Source organism: Amblyraja radiata, chromosome 1 (genome assembly GCF_010909765.2).
Source record: "Amblyraja radiata isolate CabotCenter1 chromosome 1, sAmbRad1.1.pri, whole genome shotgun sequence".
NCBI lineage: Eukaryota > Metazoa > Chordata > Chondrichthyes > Rajiformes > Rajidae > Amblyraja > Amblyraja radiata.
The window spans coordinates 6,628,449-6,647,884 of record NC_045956.1 but is presented as its reverse complement, the minus strand read 5'-3'; the positions used below and the strand labels follow the sequence as shown (position 1 = coordinate 6,647,884).

Below are 19,436 nucleotides of genomic sequence, written 5' to 3'. Positions count from 1 at the left end.
TAAATAACTGATGGGGAGAGTGCATCTCACTGTCATCCAAGTGAGGTATTAGTGCTTGTTTGTGAATAGTGGGAATGAGCCCTTTGGTCAAGAACTTGAGCTCAGACTTCGGACAAGTCTCCGGGGAAAGCCATTCCAGTGGGTCCACCATCTCTTGCTGCTGGCGTGCAAGATGTACCTTGCTGACCACTGTGTGTAACACAGGCATGCGGCGGCTAGTTTAAACTGAAAGCAACCTTGTATGGCCTCGAGACCAGTCCCATCTTTTGCAACACAAGGGACAGTTAGACAATAGACAATAGGTGCAGGAGTAGGCCATTTGGCCCTTCGAGCCAGCACCGCCATTCAATGTGATCATGGCTGATCATCCACAATCAGTACCCCGTTCCTGCCTTCTCCCCATATCCTCTGACTACGCTATTTTTAAGAGCCCTATCTAGCTCTCTCTTGAAAGCATCCAGAGAACCTGCCTCCACCGCCCTCTGAGGCAGAGAATTCCACAGACTCACCACTCTCTGTGAGAAAAAGTGTTTCCTCGTCTCCGTTCTAAATGGCTTACTCCTTATTCTTAAACTGTGGCCCCTGGTTCTGGACTGCCCCAACATCGGGAACATGTTTCCTCAGATCGGAGTGACACTTAATGTTTGCGCACTCAGTCTCTCTGCACAGTTTAATGTGGCCACGTAATTGGATGAGGGCTACGTAAAGTATATTTTCCCCCACTCTCCCTGTAGATCCTTAGCACAGTTAACTGACAGACATGATCCATTCCAGATGAAATGGTAGATGTCTCTGGTGAATGCTGCAGAGAAGCAGCACAAACTCAAAAGAATGGCATCAATCATATGTTGTTCACCAAATGACAAACGTAGATACGCCCTGTGTCCGCCTTGCATATGCACGTCATATACATGAATGATGATGATTGAATTCCCCGAGCACATTCTGTACCCACATCACAGAATTCTGCACAATGTTATATACATGGGTTTCAGTGGTGTAGTACATAAACATCTTGCACAGTGTGATAGAATCTCACGTTCACTCGTCTTCAGATTATTAATGAAGCATAGTCCTGCCTATTTTCCCAAATATATATAAGCAATCCCAAGCTTGGTAATTCCACCAGTTTCCTGAATCGAGGATCAGAGGACATAGGTTCAAGGTGAAAGGGGAAAGATTTAATAGGAATCCGAGGGACTTTTTCACACAAAGGGTGGTAGGTGTATGGAACAAGCTGCCAGATGAGATAGTTGACGCCCGGACTATCCCAACGTTTAAGAAACAGTTAGATAGGTACATGGATAGGAAGGGATATAGACCAAATGTAGGCAGGTGGGACGAGTGTAGCTGAGGCATGTTGGCCGGTGTGGGCAAGTTGGGCCGAGGACTTGTTTCCACACTATGACTAAAACAGACCTGGTTTGGCCTGTGCAAGTTCAGCTTGGTCTCTTCGGGGAAAAAATGGCTCTCAGAGAGCATCACAGAACAAGAATGTTTTCATCACCTTCAACTAAATTCTTTGTTCGTATTGAATTTCATGGAGTGTAATAGCAGGAACTGGGTTAAACAAAATGTTTCATAGACTGTGTATTACAGCTGTCAAGTGCAGGATGGTACTGATCCTCTCATCATTATGCTGTCAGAAAAAAATATCACAATTGCTAAAGAGAATGCTTTAAATATTAACGGCATGAAGATTCTGTTATAGGAAGGAACTGGTTTAAACCCTAGACAGAAAATGCAGGCGTAACTCAGTGGGACAGGAGTATCGCTGGATATTATATTTTGGGTTGAGACCCTTCTTCAGACCGATGTAAACCAGCATCTGCAGTTCCTTCCGACACATAATATATTTCCATGCATTCTGAGTAAATATACTACCACATACCCCTCCGCGCTTCTCAGTGGGACCGGCCCCGCGCGGCCATACGATGCCCGTGCTCATCAACACGACCAAGAGGTGCGTAATTTGCGTGCCTAGGACACGTAAGTGGGACAGGCCCTTAAGATAGGGCAACAATCCAGGATGGATTGCGAGATCATTAGTTTGTATTAGAATCCAAAGGTTCATTGTATTCATTGAACTGAATGGGATTCATTTAATGGGTGGCACAGTGCGACTACTCACGTGACGCCTGTATGGTCCTGAGTAGTCTCCCAAAGAGTCGTACCTTTTTCTGGTCGCCGCTGGATTTTCAAAAAAATTTAATTTTCGGCGACCTGCTGCGACTATGACCGAAAAAATTGCGTAACTGGGACAGGCACTTGTCATCCATCTGGTTGGTTTTTCTCTCACCAGCAGCACTTCCTGATGTGCTGGGCATGTCTGTCTGTCTACCCAGCAACTTGCACCTTTTCACATTCCTTTCTTGCTGTTCTTGACCCCCTTAACCCAATGCCTCAACAACTGGGCAGCACAGTGGCACAGCACCATTGACCTGGGTTCGATTCTAACTACGGGTGGTGTCAGTACAGAGTTTATACTTTCGCCCTGTGACTGTGTGGCGTTTTTTCCGGGTTCCCCAATTCCTGTGAAACGGCTGCGGCTCGCCTGCAGTCTGTCTGTTTTTACTTTTTTTGTGTTGTTTTTTTTGTCTAGTTCAGTTAAACTTTTGGTTATTAGGTGGTGTTATGTGTGTGTGGGGGGGGGGGGCTGAAACAGGGCTTTCTGTCTCTCCCTTCGGGGGAATGCAACTTTCTTGTCGTATCCCCCTTCTCTTCCCCCGCCTGAGCTGAGGCCTAATGGCGGAGCTGGCGGCCTCCAACCTGCGACCGACCTCGAGGCTCCGGAGGTAGAGCCAGCCAGGACTTACCAACGCGGGGCTGGCCGTCTTCGAGCTGCGGCAACGTTCGGGCAGCGGCACGACTCGTCGCTCCGGTGAGGGCGGACGGCGCGGGGCTGAGACACTCCTGTGTGGGCGGCCCGGCTACCGGCTGGAAGGCGCTCCCGTGTGGGCAGCCTGGGTCCCGGCTGGAAGGCGCTCCCATGTGGGCGGCCCGGTGTAGGGCTGAGACGCTCTCGTGTGGGCGGCCCGGTGCGGGGCGGAGACGGTGCTCCGGTGGCTGAGGCGGCGTTCTGGCGGCGGCGACCTGAATCCGGGGCTCGGCCGCGGGCCAGTGGACGACATCGTCGGGAGCTCGCAGGTCACAGGCTGGTGCCTGTTTTCCGGAGCTCCCGTGGCAACAGCCGCGTCCGCTGGACTGGAGGGCGGCAGCTTCGACCAACCCCGGGCCGCGGAGCTTGAACCGCGGGACTGACTTACCATCGCCCGGTGGGGTATCGCCTCGGCGCAGAGGGAGAAGAGGAGGGAAGAGACAGTAACTCTAAGACTTTTGCCTCCATCACAGTGAGGAAGTGCCTGGTGAACTCACTGTGGTGGATGTTAATTTGTGTTTATTGTGTGTTGTTATTATTACATGTATGGCTGCAGGCAACAACATTTCGTTCAGACCGAAAGGTCTGAATGACAAATAAAGGATTCAATTCAATTCAATTCCAAAGAAACGCAGGTTTGTAGGTTAATTGGCTACTGTAAATTGTCCTTTGTGTATAGGATAGAACTGGTGTAGGAGTGAGCGCCATTGATTTTTGCAGTTCTGATGAAAGGTTATTGAACTGAAATATTGACTCTGTTTGCACACATGCTGCCTGAGTATCCTAAACATTTCTGAATTAAAGTGCTGAAAACCATTAGTAGGCCATGCAACATTTGTGCAAAGAAAAAATGAGTAAAAATTGCAGGTCAAAGACTCGCGTAAGAACCAGGTGCCACACTTTATAGTTTAATTTAATTTGGAAATACAGCGTGGAAACAGACCCTTCGGCCCACCGAGTCCACACCGACCAGCGATTCCTGCACAGCAACACCATTTTACACACACTAGGGACAATTTACATGTATATCAAGCCAATAAATCTACAAACCTGTACGTCTTGAGTGTGGGAGGAAACCGAAGATTTCGGAGAAAACCCACGCAGGTCACGGGGAGAACGTACAATCTCCGTACAGACAGCACCCGTAGTCGGGATTGAACCCGGGTCTTTGGCGCTGCAAGCGCTGTAAGGCAGCAAGTCTACCGCTGTGCCACCGTGCCGTGAATTAATGTTAAAGATGAATGATATTACATCAGAAAAGGTCAGTTCTGACACAAACAGGAAATTCTGGTTATCAGAAACCTATTATTTTACTTTTGTGCTGGAACCTGCGGGAAAGTGTCATCAATTCTCTAGCAAACATTTAGCCCCAGGAATTGCCACTAATTGAAGCATTCTCACACAAATTCCGAGGTCCCAAATTTGTCCTCTGGACTCCCAACCGGACTTTCTTGAAGGTACACAAAATTGCTGGGGAAACTCAGCGGATGCAGCAGCATCTATGGAGCGAAGGAAATAGGCGACGTTTCGGGCCGAAACCGGACTTTCTTGACACCATTCCAGCACTGAGTTTTATGAATTTGCTGAATTCTCATGCACTGGCTCAGTGGAATCTGTCTGCTGAATCTGTGCCATGTTAAACCTAACCCGCCTTCCCATTTGAACATTTGCTTTTGTGTGCTCAATTGGCCTGTGGTGTTTTTTAACAACTCGATTTTATTTTGTACCCATTCTATACGCTAATAACTTTTTGAAGTTGTAAATGTTCATAATTTTTTTTAATTTATTTGTAACCTTGGGAGGTTTGACACCCGGCAATCTTGGGTCAACTGCCGAAGTTTATTGCAGCCATTTTGAGGCAAAGCTTGTTGTGCACAACTTCAACCTCTCATGGCATTGTGTTGTGTAAAGCAAAGATCCTATAGCGGAGCAAGATAGACCACTCCTGCTCAATGCAATGGGCTGACGTGTAGTACGCAACGGAGTGGAACGTGGGCCTTTTTTTCATCCATTTCCGTAACCGGACCCCACCCGACCCGACTCGCAGTGTAATCAATGTTGCGGGGGAACAGTTTGTGTTAATGTATTAAAATTCTGAAAATGAGGAGAAGATTTTTACCAAATAACCTTTATTTTTACGAGGATGTTTCCATCACCGGCTTCCGTCTCCGCACTATTATCCTATGGGGTCTTGGGCGCGGAGACGGAAGTCGGTTACGGAAATGGGGCCTTAAATTACCCATGAATCTGCCCATGACCATACTACGTCTTTTTCGTCAAGTGGACCATCTTGCTCGCTATAGGATCTTTGGCCTTGAGGTGGCAGAATGCTTTAGCCCAGTGTCATCTGTGTGCCCCATTTGGACTCGCACCTATTTCCCCCCCCATCCTGCATTCCTTCTTCTGGCTTTACAATTTGTAACTCTTCAATCAGCCTGTCTCACACCTTCTGTTTTAATCTCGAGCCTTTGTTCCAACCATATGCCTGTCAAAACCCCCCTCGCATGTGTCCACCTGCCACGCTATATCCTGCCTCTCCTCTCTTCCAGCTTTCTCCCCCACACCCCCTTATGATCAGTCTGAAGCAAAGATCCTATAAGATAGCCCACTCGACGAAAAAGACCTAGTACGGTCATGGGCAGATTCATGGGTAATTTAATGCCCCATTTCCGTAACCGGCTTCCGTCTCCGCACCACAGACCCCATAGGATAATAGTGCGGAGACGGAAGCCGGTTACGAAAACATCCTCGTAAAAATAAAAGTTATTTTGTAAAAATCTTTTCCTCATTTTCAGAATTTTAATTTATTAACACACACTGTTCCCCCGCAACGTTGATTACACTGCGAGTCTGGTCGGGTCGGGTCCGGTTACGGAAATGGATGAAAAAAAGGGCCACATTCCACTCCGTTGCGTACTACACGTCAGCCCATTGCATTTAGCAGGAGTGGTCTATCTTGCTCCGCTATAGGATCTTTGGTCTGAAGAAGGGACCCGGCCCAAAATGTCACCTATCCATGTTCTGCAGAGATGCTACCTGACCCACTGAGTTACTCCCTGACCCGCTGAGTTACTCCAGCACTGTGTCGTTTTGTGTAAACCAGCATCTGCAGTTCTCTGTTTCTATTTTAAATGTATCTTCTCGTTTTCTAAAAGGTGACAAACAAAGTCAGACTAGCAGTATGTCACCAGTGGAATATCTTTGCATTTACTATAAGTTCTGTATAATTTGTAACAAACATAGGGCACCAGGGATGCTTCTGAGAAAAAAGCTTTGACTGCATACTCACATTAGCACAAGAATTGACCAAGGAGAAAGATTATGTTGAAAAATCACTATGTTTCAAACCTCATTCCACTGAGCTATGGATTTCATATGCAGTCTGTTGTATTACATAGAAAATAGGTGCGGGAGGAGGCCATTCGGCCCATCGAGCCAGCACCGCCATTCATTGTGATCATGGCTAATCATCCCCTATCTATAACCCGTGCCTGCCTTCTCCCCGTATCCCTGGACTCCACTAGCCCTTAGATCTCTATCTAACTCTCTCTTAAATCCATCCAGTGATTTGGCCTCCACTGCACTCTGTGGCAGGGAATTCCATAAATTCACAACTCTCTGGGAGAAAAAGTTTTTTCCCACCTCAGTCTTAAATGACCTCCCCTTTATTCTAAGACTGTGGCCCCTGGTTCTGGACTCGCCCAACATTGGGAACATTTTTCCTGCATCTAGCTTGTCCAGTTATAATTTTATATGTTTCTATAAGATACCCCCCTCATCCTTCTAAACTCCAGTGAATACAAGCCTAGTCTTTTCAGTCTTTCCTCCTATGACAGTCCCGCCATCCCTGGGATCAATCTCGTGAACCTACGCTGCACTGCCTCAATCAATTGTGAATATTGTGATAAATCAAAATCAATGTTTAAGAAAGAACTGGAGATGCTTGGAAAAATCGAAGGTAGACAAAAATGCTGGAGAAACTCAGCGAGTGAGGCACATCTATGGAGTGAAGGAATCAAAATCCATGGATCAGCTGAGCATAAGTTTCAAGATTCACTTTGCTGTTTCACCTTAGTGAGCTAAGCTCAGCCTGAAGGTGAGACTGATATGGTGTAGAATTAGTCTCTGGACCTCCAGACTATTGCTCTTTGGAAAGTGTAAAGTGCTTGTAGTTGTGGTAGATATTTAGAGTAGTGGATGCAATGCCAATTAAGCAGACTCGGGGAGAACGTGCAAACTCCAAACAGACAGGATCGAACACGTGTCTCTGGTACTGTGAGGGAGCAGCTCTACTAGCGGCACCACTGTGTCGCATGAAGCCCATGCCCACGCTCTTGCTGGGTGTGAGCTTGGGTTGTTTCATCATCTAAGAAACTGTGAATGTAAGTGAGCAATCTTCCTAACTGAGTTGAAAGATGCTCATGAAACGTTGCCCTTGTGTTTCAAAAGGGAGAGAAGTAACATACTCAATAGCACCCTGGGGTGTGTTTCACTTTCAGTTTATAACAATATACTGATTTAGCCATCGTCTCACAGTGGTTTCTAGTTGAGAAGAGAAGGGAGACACCCAGACATAGTCCAAAGGTTCAAAGCAATAGAGCCACACAATGGAAATAGGCTCTTTAGCCCAACTTGCCCACACACCGGCCAACACGTCCCAGCTTCACTAGTCCCACCTGCCCGCGTTTGGTCCATATCCCTCCAAACCTGTCCTATCCATCTACATGTCTAACTGTTTCTTGAATATTGGGATAGTCCCAGCCTCAACTACCTCCTCTGGCAGCTTGTTCCATACACACACCACCCTTTGTGTGAAAAAGCTACCCTCAGATTCCTATTAAATCTTATCCCCTTCACCTTCTGAACTTTCCGAATTTTGTGGCCAGTACTCTGCATATCGCCAACTTGGACAATTTTACATTTTTTTACCAAGCCAATTAACCTACAACCCTGTACGTCTTTGGAGTGTGGGAGGAAACCGAAGATCTCGGAGAAAACCCACGCAGGTCACGGGGAGAACGTGCAAGCTCCATACAGACAGCACCCGTAGTCGGGATCGAACCCGGGTCTCTGGCACTGCATTTTGCTGTAAGGCAGCAACTCTACCGCTGTGCCACCGTGAATGTACTGTATGTCCTCTGGTCCTCGATTCACCTATGCTGAACAAGAGACTCTGTGCATCTACCCGATCTATTATTCTCATGATTTTATATACCTCTATAAGATCACCCCTCATCCTCCTGCGCTCCAAGGTATAGAGTCATGTAAGTATTAGATAAGGACAGGTTCAGGATTATGTAATGTCCCTATTGATGAAGTAACCATGCTTCTGTTGCCCAAACTCCCACATGGCAAAGAGACAATGGAACGATTGTACCAGAGTGCAGCCGGTAGCTCAATAGTTTGAGCCATAGCTTTGTGGAGAGGAAAGTAGAAAAGCTTCACATTCATATCACATCAAAATAAGAACAATTTAAATATTTCCAGCATCTTTTAACCTAGTTTTCATTGTGTTCTAGTTTTGGATTATCATGCTTTAAATCACAGCTTTATTTATGGTCAATCTTTTTCAGATCATTGCCCTCTGCAGGGAAGCTGCACTCTTGGCTCTTCAAGAAAATCTGCAGGCCAAGATAGTTACGGAAAAGCACTTTGAACAGTCATTTGAAATTGTCACTCCAAGAATCCCGCAGAAACTTATGGACTTTTATTTAAATTACCAGCAACAAAGTGGATTGCATACGGTGTAAGACGATCAGGATCATTTATTGAAGATGTCAAGCTCCTGATGAAAATATAAATAAATTTACAATTTCCAAAAAGTGGCAATTTCATGCATCCATGTTTCACAATAAGTCTGTTTAAATTATATGTTGATGTTGCTTTTTGTTTTTCTTACTTCTTCCTAAAAATGGTAAGCGTGCAAGATTCTGAAAATGCATTCAGTGGCAGGGTTTAGACAGGTACATTCAGATTATCCCCAGCCATTTTGTGCAGATCCCTATTTCTCTAACATTTCACCTCAGATTCAGATTTAGATTCAAACTTTATTGTCATTGTGCAGTGAACAGTACAGAGACAACGAATAGCAGTTAGCATCTGCCTAGAAGAGCGACAAAGAATATGAGCAATAAATAAATATATTTACATGCATACAGACATAGTAGTGCAATTATTTTTTTCCTGGTGGAAGGAGTGTCCGGGCGGGGTGGGGTGACTGGCAATCACAGAGGTACAGTGTTGAGTAATGTAACAGCCGCAGGGAAGAAGCTGTTCCTGGACCTGCTGGCCCGGCAACGGAGAGACCTGTAGCGCCTCCCGGATGATAGGAGGGTAAACAGTCTGTGGTTGGGGTGAGAGCAGTCCTTGACGATGCTGAGCGCCCTTCGCAGACCATGCTTGCTTTGGACAGACTCAATGGAGGGGAGCGAGGAACCGGTGATGCGTTGGGCAATTTTCACCACCCTCTGCAGTGCTTTCCGGTCAGAGACAGAGCAGTTGCCATACCATACTGTGATACAGTTGGTAAGGATGCTCTCGATGGTGCAGCGGTAGAAGTTCACCAGAATCTGAGGAGACAGATGGACCTTCTTCAGTCTCCTCAGGAAGAAGAGACGCTGGTGAGCCTTCTTGACCAGAGTTGAGGTATTGTGGGTCCAAGAGAGGTCATCGGAGATGTTGACCCCCAGGAACCTGAAGCTGGAAACACGTTCCACCTCCGTCCCGTTAATATGGATGGGGGTGTGCGTGCCGCCCCTAGACTTTCTGAAGCCTACAATGAGCTCCTTGGTCTTCTTGGAGTTAAGAGCCAAGTTGTTGTCACCTGGTCTTGATAGTATTATCTAGGCATGAGGCCAGGCTCATTTAATGGAATTTAACTTGGCAAAGCACTATGCTATGTTAACTATGCTGCTTATTTCTTAACAGGGACATTTAATGGCCCCTCTCCCCTCGTTGTGCTAACTTAGAGAAATCCAAGATCCAGTAGCCTTTCTTCTGACCTCTCACCCTCTCTGCCACCCTAGATGTGGCTCAGAGATATTCTTGTATCTTAAGGAAAATGTTGTTACTATTACAAATTGCAGACTGCAAGATTTCTCAGGCAAGCGCACGTTGTCAAAGTGACAGTGGAACAGACAGGTGGACAGGGTCGGCTTTAAGATTAAAATTCCTCTCTACACTTTTCCATCAACATTGCAACCTCACAATTTAATTTTTTTTCGCCTTGCTACATATGCACCCACTGACTCTATTCCTCTATTGGAAACTATGCATCCGGTACCTAAGCCCCAATGATGGAATTCTTCCTGATTGTTTTTAGACCTTCTTCAAGATCATGATTACACATTCCTCATTGATCAATATTTTGGCCAACTCTCCTAATGATTCCACCTATGGCATCCTTTATTTTTCAGCATATGTGACAGAATTATATATTGTTTCCCCTTTAAAGCTACAGTGCATAGTTTGATACTGAACTGGACACTTCAGAAGTTTCCATGTTCAACCCATTGCCTGAAAAAGGGCAGGTGATTTCAGCTGAATTTGGCCTGACAGGGTAAAGGGTAGGAAGGGTGAAACTACAATGTTGATGGACCTGCATTTGTTTATACCAGAGCGTGCAGTGACAAAGCACTTGATTACATTCCAACACTGTCTACAGTTGAAAATCCCACTTCCATTAACTTTTTAGTTCTCACGCATGGATAACTAATGTGCAGCAAATGTTCCTTCATAGTCGTCATCGATGTTTGGCCCACCATCTGTAGGAGCTGTGATGGTGAAAATATTGAAGGGGTGGAACGAAGAACTCTTTGGTGTGTATTTTTTATCCTAAGGAGGTCTGTGTGGCAAGAGGTAGTGGATTACATTACCTGAATTATATCATCCATGGATGGATCGAGCTATTTTCTTTTAATTAATTATTTTTTATTTTTTATTAGAAGCAAGTGTACAAAAATATAACCAACGGAATATGACATAATACAGTTATTTACAGCTTCAATTTTGACTTTTAGCTATAGTTAAGAGAAAAGAAAGGGGGAAAAGCAAGAGAGAGAAAAAGTGGGATGTGCAAGGATAGAACCCCTAGACTACCACAGAATAAAAGAAATAAGAAAGGTATAGAGAAATAAAAAGACAAAAAAGAAAGAAAGAAAAAGGTGGTGATATACCTGCCTCGCATCCCTCCCCACCCATCACCCAACCCGTAATTAGATTTAACTCCAAAATTGTGTTCTACCATACTATCCTTGTAATAAATCAATGAATGGTGTCCATGTCTTCGAAAAATATTAGACTTGTCTTTTCTGCTAAGACAAGTCTAATATTTTCAAGATGTAGGGTCTCAGACATGTTTGGGTTTGAGTTATTTTTGACAATCATGTTAGTGAGTGGGTTGTCCATATTTCAAATGGTGCTTGAATGTTCACCCAATTGGAAAGCAAACATTTCCGATGGGCAGGGTATTCATTTAAAGAGTGCGTGTGACTCAGAAGTAATCTTTTAACTTATGGACATTTTTGTTACTATTTGCAAATCACAGTCTGCAAGATTTCTTGGGCACGCACGCCAAGTCAAAGAGGCAGCAGAAGAACCAGGAGGACAGGTCTGTGAAAGAATAGTGCGGTTGAAGCAAAAAACACATTTTTCATGTGCCAACTTCTGGAAAATCTCTGGTTGGATAAATTGCAAACATGTTGCATTGATGTAGAATATCTATATTACTAAAAGTCTGATCTTGACCGCTTTTGGCTCGCTGTGGTGTGATTTCCGAGAAAATGCTGCCACCTACAGACATCATTTTTGGCCACCTCGCTTAGAGCCCCTCTCCGCCTTCCGGGACCAGAGGATTCTTCCCATCGATGAAAAATCAGAGAGATATTAATGTTTTTTTTTAAATCCCCATTCTCTCTGCTGCCCCCGCTGGCGGCAGGGAGGCGGGACTATAAAACCCAGAAGTGTAGTCCCTCACTCAGTCTCTGCCAGACCCAGGAAGCGAGAGGGTCACGGCTCTCTGAGCTGCGAATAACACTGAATGCACGCAAACTCCACGGTGAGTCTCCTCGATGCGGCTCTAAGGTGGCTGCTGCCCAACTGTTTGCCTCGCCTTTGTAACGAGTTTGTGTTCACAAAATGAATTTTGGTTGTCGGGTGGCTGCTGCCCAAATGTTTGCCTCGCCTTTTAAAAAAGTTTGTGTTCACAAAATGAATTTTGGTTGTCGGGTGGCTGCAGCCGAATTGTTTGCCTTGGCTTGGCTTTTAAAATCGTTGCAACAGTTGGCTGCCAGCCCAAGAATCTATTCGGCCCACAATACCTATACTAGCCCTCTGGAAACCAGTACCTTCGGCCCGCAACACCCATACTAGCGCAACAGAAAGCCTCCCCCCCCCCCCCCCCCCCCCCCCCACTGGCGAGCAATATTGAAATTGGTGGAGAGGTGGAATATTGCGTTGGTGACCAGCCCTCCCGTGTGATGCTGGGACCCAACGGGTCCCACTTAGTCTAGTAGAGTATAGAACAGTACAGCACGGTAACAGGCCTTTTGACCCATGATATATGTGCTGAAGATGATGTCAAATTAAATAAACCTTCTTCTAGATGCTTGTGATCTGTATTTCTGCATTCTCAACATATTCACGAGTCCAGCTAAAAAGCCTCTTAAGCTCCACTATCATGCCTGCTCCAACCACCATTTCTGGCAGTGTGCTCCAGTCACTTGTTTAAGAAGGAACTGCAGATGCTGGAAAATCGAAGGTAGACAAAAGTGCTGGAGAAACTCAGCGGGTGCAGCAGCATCTATGGAGCGAAGGAAATAGGCAACGTTCCGCTGAGTTTCTCCAGCACTTTTGTCTGCTCCAGTCATTTACCACTTTGTGTACAAAAACTAGCCCCACCCACATCTTCTATATACTATTCTCCAAAGAACTTAAAGCTATGCCTTCTAGTATTTTGACATTTCCACCCTAGGAAAATGATTCTGACTGTATATCTACACTTCTCATAATTTTATAAACATCTATCAGGTCTCCCCTCAGCCCCCGAAACTCTGGAGAAAACAATCTAAGTTTGGCCAACCTCTCCTTATACCCGCTAATCCTGATCAACACTCTAGCGGCAACAGACGCCTTCACGCCGGTGCCGCGGGTGCTGCTGAGAAGCCGAGGCCAGAACCTCGCGGACCGGAACCTCGTGAGTCAGAGCCCTGGCCTCATGAACCTCGCGGGCCGCAGGTGGAGCCTCGTGGGTTGACGAAGCCCGTGACCATTGGTGCATGGTTCACGGAGACTGCGGCTGGGGCCTGGGTCGGCGCCACAGAGGCGTCCGGCGAGGTTGTTGCCGACCGACGAACGAGGATGGACATGTTCAAGAAGGAACTGCAGATGCTGGAAAATCGAAGGTAGACAAAATTGCTGGAGAAACTCAGCGCGTGCGGCAGCATCTATGGAGCGAAGGAAATAGGCAACGATTGTATCGCCGAACACCTCCGCTCGGTCCACATTAACCAACCTGATCTCCCTGTGGCTCCCCCTCCCATTCCGAATCCGGCCTTTCTGTCCTGGGCCTCCTCCATTGCCAGAGTGAGCACCACCGGAAACTGGAGGAGCAGCACCTCATATTCCGCTTGGGCAGTCTGCACCCTAGCAGCATAAACATTGACTTCTCCAATTTCCAGTAGCCCTTGCTGTCTCCTCCCCTTCTCAGCTCTCCCTCAGCCCTCTGGCTCCTCCTCTTCCTTTCTTCTCCCCACCCCCCCCACCCTGCATCAGTCTGAAGAAGGGTTTCGGCCCGAAACGTTGCATCTTTCCTTCTCTCCATAGATGCTGCCGCACCCGCTGAGTTTCTCCAGTATTTTTGTCTACCGAGGATGGACATGTGGTGTGAGGGAGCCGCTGCCAGAGGAAGGAACAAAGGAGGACCTGGGGTGGGGGTGCCGTTGTGAGGGAGGGGGGGAAGAACAGAGGGAACTGGCACGGATTGGGGGGGGGGGGGGGGTTGGGATCTGTAACTTTGTATGTGCCCTTTATGGGCGACTATTTGCATACCTTGGCAAGATAAAGTATTCATTTCAATAAAGTATTCAATTCAATTCAAACTCTTCTGCACTATCTACAAAAGCCACCACATCCTTTCTGTAACGGGCTAACCAGGTTTGAGCTGGTTCATGTAGATGACATTTTAAATGGAATTTACCAGTGCCATCTAATACCGGTGTTACACAGTAAAACTGGCTAAACTCAGCATAATGCATGAGTTATCCAATAAAGATGGCATCAGCATCACATTGTCATCAGAGGCTCAGATTTAAATAGTTTAGTAAGACTCCAGTCTGCGACAGGTGCCAAGATTGCCTTCATGAAGGCCTCAAATAGTATTGAATGGTGATGAACTGCACTGCATTGCGCTGATATTATTCATCTACATAAATGATTAACATCTGGGACAAATCCTGCAAGCGGTTTTCAGATGCTTCTTTCCTTTAGTCAGAAATGAGGTTTTTCTTCCCAGAAATATGCTGGTGACGTACCTCAGCTCTTTCTCTCATCTTGGCTTGAGTCACATTGAAGCTGTTCCCACAAGCGTGTGGGAGAATACTTCTTGAATAGTACACTGTCTGCCTTTTGGCCTGAAACCAGAAGCTTCAGTCATTTCCAATAAAACCTTTTTTAAAAGGCTCTTAACAAAATGTAGGAAATAAATGAGAACTGAAGCCAGCTTTTGACATTAAAATGTGCATGAAATAAAGGAAGGCTTCTCCTCCTGCCTCTGTCGGCTCTGACTGTGCATTTCACTTACTCATTGTGCACATTTAGTCACAGAGCAGGTCACAGCTTTGGTTGAGGATATGAGGTGGCAAATGCTGCAACTAGTCACCATGTTTTCAATTATATACTGTAAGAAGATCTTCCTGCATCATCACCACATGCCCATTGACATTGAGAAGATGTTACTGAGTCACAGAGTCAAGAAGGTTTCTTAATAACCAACACTTCTTGCAAAATAATAATGTCATGAAGTCCTCATAACATGCAGAAAATTTAATTCTCTGCCCATATTGGGTTATTTTACTGTCCAATGAGTTTGAGATTAGTTTATTGTCATGTACACCGGGGTACAGTGTAGAGCTTTTGTTGCATGCTTACCAGTCGACGGCAAGGCAATACATGATTACAATCGAGCCGTCAACAGTGTACAGATACATGCTAAAGGGAATAACATGGATCGAGCTTTGGAGCAATCAGTCAGTCAAGTGAGTTTATTGTCATGTGTCCCAGAAAGGACAATGAAATTCTTGCTTGCTGCCGCACCAGTGTGACCATATGCCATAGAATCATCTATTTATTTATATATTTATTTTTATTTATTTCGAACAGAATAAAAGAATAAAAATCAAGTGTGAAACAGCATACAAAAACCAAAAAAAACAAAAGAAGAATATTTAATATTAAGTGTCATAAACAATATATATATATGCACACATAAATGAACAGATAAAGTGCACTAGGCTGTTATAGTTCAGAGTTTGTTTGAAGTTGTGTTTAATAGCCTGATGGCTGTGGGGAAGTAGCTGTTCCTGAACCTGGATGTTGTAGATTTCAGGCTCCTGTACCTTCTACCTGAAGGTAGCGGGGAGATGAGTGTGTGGCCAGGATGGTGTGGGTCCTTGATGATGCTGGCAGCTTTTTTGAGGCAGCACCTGCAATAGATCCCTTCGATGGAAGGGAGGTCAGAGCCGATGATGGACAGGGCAGTGTTTACAACTTTTCGCAGCCTTTTCCGCTCCTGGACTCTCAGGTTGCTGTACCAATCCACGATGCAACCAGTCAGCATGCTCTCTACAATACAATACAATACAATACAATACCGTTTATCTGTCATTTGAACCTCACATGAAGTTCAAACGAAATTTGGTTTCTGCAGCCATACAAGAAAAGAACCAAGACACACACCAACACAATTTACACAAACATCCATCACAGTGAATCTCCTCCTCACTGTGATGGAAGGCAAAGTCTTGTCTCTCCCCTGCTCTCTATTCCTCTCCGGAAGTCAAAGTCAAAGTCTCCAGCGGGCGCTAGCAAGTCCGCAGCCATTTAAAGCCTGTGCACCTGTAAAAGTTCAGGTGAGATCAGGTGAGTCGTTTGGATGAAATAGGAGTTTAGGAAAATTATTATCACCTAGATACAGGTGAGCACTAGCTGGAGGGAGAGATCCTCAATACATTTATAAACTATCTGGATGAAGATTTAAATGTATCTGTTCACTCTTATCTGCAGGGTTACCGACAATAGACAATAGGTGCAGGAGTAGACCATTTGGCCCATCGAGCCAGCACCACCATTCAATGTGATCATGGCTGATCATCCACAATCAGTACCCCATTCCTGCCTTCTCCCCATATCCCCTGACTCCGCTATTTTTAAGAGCCCTATCTAGCTCTCTCTTGAAAGCATCCAGAGAACCTGCCTCCACCACCCTCTGAGGCAGAGAATTCCACAGACCAACTGATAAGAGGTACAACTGTCTTAATTATCTTTTACAGTCAGCACAAATACATTGAACTAAATGAATTCAATGGCACCTTCCTAGACTCCACATTTTTGTCATCCGTTACTTTCAATGTTATACTCTCATTAAACCTTTGGTTTCCATAGTGAATTATAACCTTTATGCCCATTGCGAAGATGGACACAAAATTTTAGCTTAACATATTTGCCATTTCATTAGTTCAATCTCATCGTAATTCCACTTGAAGGTCCAAGAAATCACAAAGGGAAGATGTGAACGGGAGCAACCACTACAGAGATGCCCCAAGGTCCTGGGTACATTTGGGAAGAAGTTTAATGACCTCACCTATGTGGTACAGCATGCAGGTACAGCAGGCAGTGAAGAAAGCTAATGGCATGTTGGCCTTTATAACAAGAGGAATCGAATATAGGAGCAAAGAGGTCCTTCTGCAGTTGTACAGAGCCCTAGTGAGACCACACCTGGAGTATTGTGTGCAGTTTTGGTCCCCTAATTTGAGGAAGGACATTCTTGCTATTGAGGGAGTGCAGCGTAGGTTTACAAGGTTAATTCCCGGGATGGCGGGACTGTCATATGCTGAGAGAATGGAGCAGCTGGGCTTGTACATTCTGGAGCTAAGAAGGATGAGAGGGCATCTCATTGAAACATATAAGATTGTTAAGGGCTTGGGCACGCAAGACGCAGGGAACATGATCCTGATGTTGGGGAGTCCAGAACCAGGCGCCACAGTTTAAGAATAAGGAGTAAGCCATTTAGAACGGAGACGAGGAAACACTTTTTCTCACAGAGAGTGGTGAGTCTGTGGAATTCTCTGCCTCAGAGGGCGGTGGAGGCAGGTTCTCTGGATGCTTTAAAGAGAGAGCTAGATAGAGCTCTTAAAAATAGCGGAGTCAGGGGATATGGGGAGAAGGCAGGAGCAGGGTACTGATTGGGGATGATCAGCCATGATCACATTGAATGGCCTACTTCAGCACCTATTGTCTATTGTCTATTGTCTATAATGAATATTGAAACAAATGTCACCTGCCAATGCCAGCACTACTACCGCCACTTGATCCAAAGCATCCGCACAAACTACACTCCAGCACAGGCTAAAACTGCCCATCGTAGGATTCACTGCTGCACTAGGATTTCTGACTAGCTACTGTATTTAGACTCCTACTGCTACCATTATGTTTCTTGATTCAAAATTCCCAGAGATGTCAGGGCACTACAGTAGACTGCTAGGCTAGCTAACACCTCATCAGTATCTGAGTCATGTAGTCTTCTCTCAGGATTATAATAACATAAGACATAGGAGCAAAATTAGGCCACAGCCCATTGTGGCTGATCTATTTTTTCCTCTCAACCCCATTCTCCTATCTTCTCCCCGTAACCTTTGACACCCTTACTAACCAAGAACCTGTCAATCTCCGCTTTAAAAATACCCAAAGACATGGCCTCCACCACCATCTGTGGCATTGAATTTCACAGATTCGCTACCCTCTGGCTAAAGTTATCTGCAATCTCTTCCACACAAGGAGAGCGACCTTTGCCTACCTGGCTGTAGGTTTGAGAGAAAGCTGAGATAGGAGTAGTTTGGCAAGCAAAGATATCTGGAAACCAGTATTGAGGGAATTGTATACTTTATACTAGATCTATCCTACAGGCTAAAGGCAATTTGCAAAAGCCAATTAATCTACACACTTGCACATCTTTAGAAAGTCATTGAAAGTAGGCATGCAGGTGCAGCTGGCAGTGAAGAAATTGAATGGTATATTAACATTCATAGCAAAAGGATTTGAGTATAGGAGCAGGGACGTTCTACTGCAGTTGTACAGAGCCTTGGTGAGACCACACCTGGAGTATTGTGTACAGTTTTTCTAATCTGAGGAAAGACATTCTTGCCATAGAGAGAGTATAGAGAAGGTTCACCAGACTGATTCCTGGGATGGCAGGACTTTCATATGAAGAAAGACTGGATAGACTCGGCTTGTACTCGCTAGAATTTAGAAGATTGAGGGGGGATCTTATAGAAACTTGCAAAATTCTTAAGGTGTTGGACAGGCTAGATGCAGGAAGATTGTTCCCGATGTTGGGGAAGTCCAGAACAAGGGGTCACAGTTTAAGGATAAGGGGGAAGTCTTTTAGGACCGAGATGAGAAAATCATTTTTCGCACAGAGAGTGGTGAATCTGTGGAATTCCCTGTCACAGAAGGTAGTTGAGGCCAGTTTATTGGTTATATTTAAGAGGGAGTTAGATGTGGCCCTTGTGGCTAAAGGGATCAGGGGGTATGGAGAGAAGGCAGGTACAGGATACTGAGTTGGATGATCAGCCATGATCATATTGAATGGCGGTGCAGGCTCGATGGGCCGAATGGCCTACTCCTGCATGTTTCTATGAATGTGGGTGGAAACCAAAGTCCCCCGGAGGGAACACATGCAGCCATATGGAGAACACACAAACTCTGCACAGACAGCGCCTGAGGCTAGTATTGAACCCGTGACCTGCAAGGCAGCAACTCCACCGCTGTGCAATGTGCACCGTGCAGTACCGGTGGACCAATAGTTAGTCTACCAGGTCATTCTATAGTCTCTTCATAAGAACCTCTCCACCAAAGATTCCTTGCTGGGTGAGTATTAGTTTCAATTTTAGATTTGATTCAGTACTGATTTTCCATGTCCCTTTGCTTGACGTACTACTTAAGAATCCTTATTATTTTATTTTGAATGGCAACATAGGAGGAGCACCACTAGAGGATTTAAGTTTCTCTTTATTTGAATATGTAGTTGTGATCAGGAATTTAACATGTTTTACATATTCTTATTTGCTATTCAGGGGGTGGGGACAAAATTGGTTGACCTGCTGTAGTGACTGTAAAGGGATTCCAAACGCTGTTATTTTGGCAGTAACTCCAATAAGTGATGAGTTAAGGGCCTGTCCTACTTTGGCGATTTTTTAGGCGACTAAAGGCGACTAGGCTGCCGCCACATGGTTGCCGGGTGTCGCCTGTATGGTCATGAGTAGTCTCCTCAGTCGCCCAAAGAGTC

The 19,436-nt window shown here is 45.4% G+C and overlaps 1 protein-coding gene across 2 annotated transcripts in view; it reads left to right on the top strand.

The window, feature by feature from the left end:
- spata5 (spermatogenesis associated 5) overlaps positions 1–8,693 on the top strand; it is a 318,711-nt gene extending 310,018 nt beyond the window's left edge. For both annotated transcript variants that reach the window (XM_033016169.1, XM_033016231.1), the window contains exon 16: positions 8,452–8,693. In XM_033016169.1, the coding sequence (XP_032872060.1) occupies positions 8,452–8,628 (177 nt within the window). In that variant the 3' untranslated portion in view covers positions 8,629–8,693. The remainder of the gene's footprint in view (positions 1–8,451) is intronic.
- Positions 8,694–19,436: the final 10,743 nt, after the last annotated feature.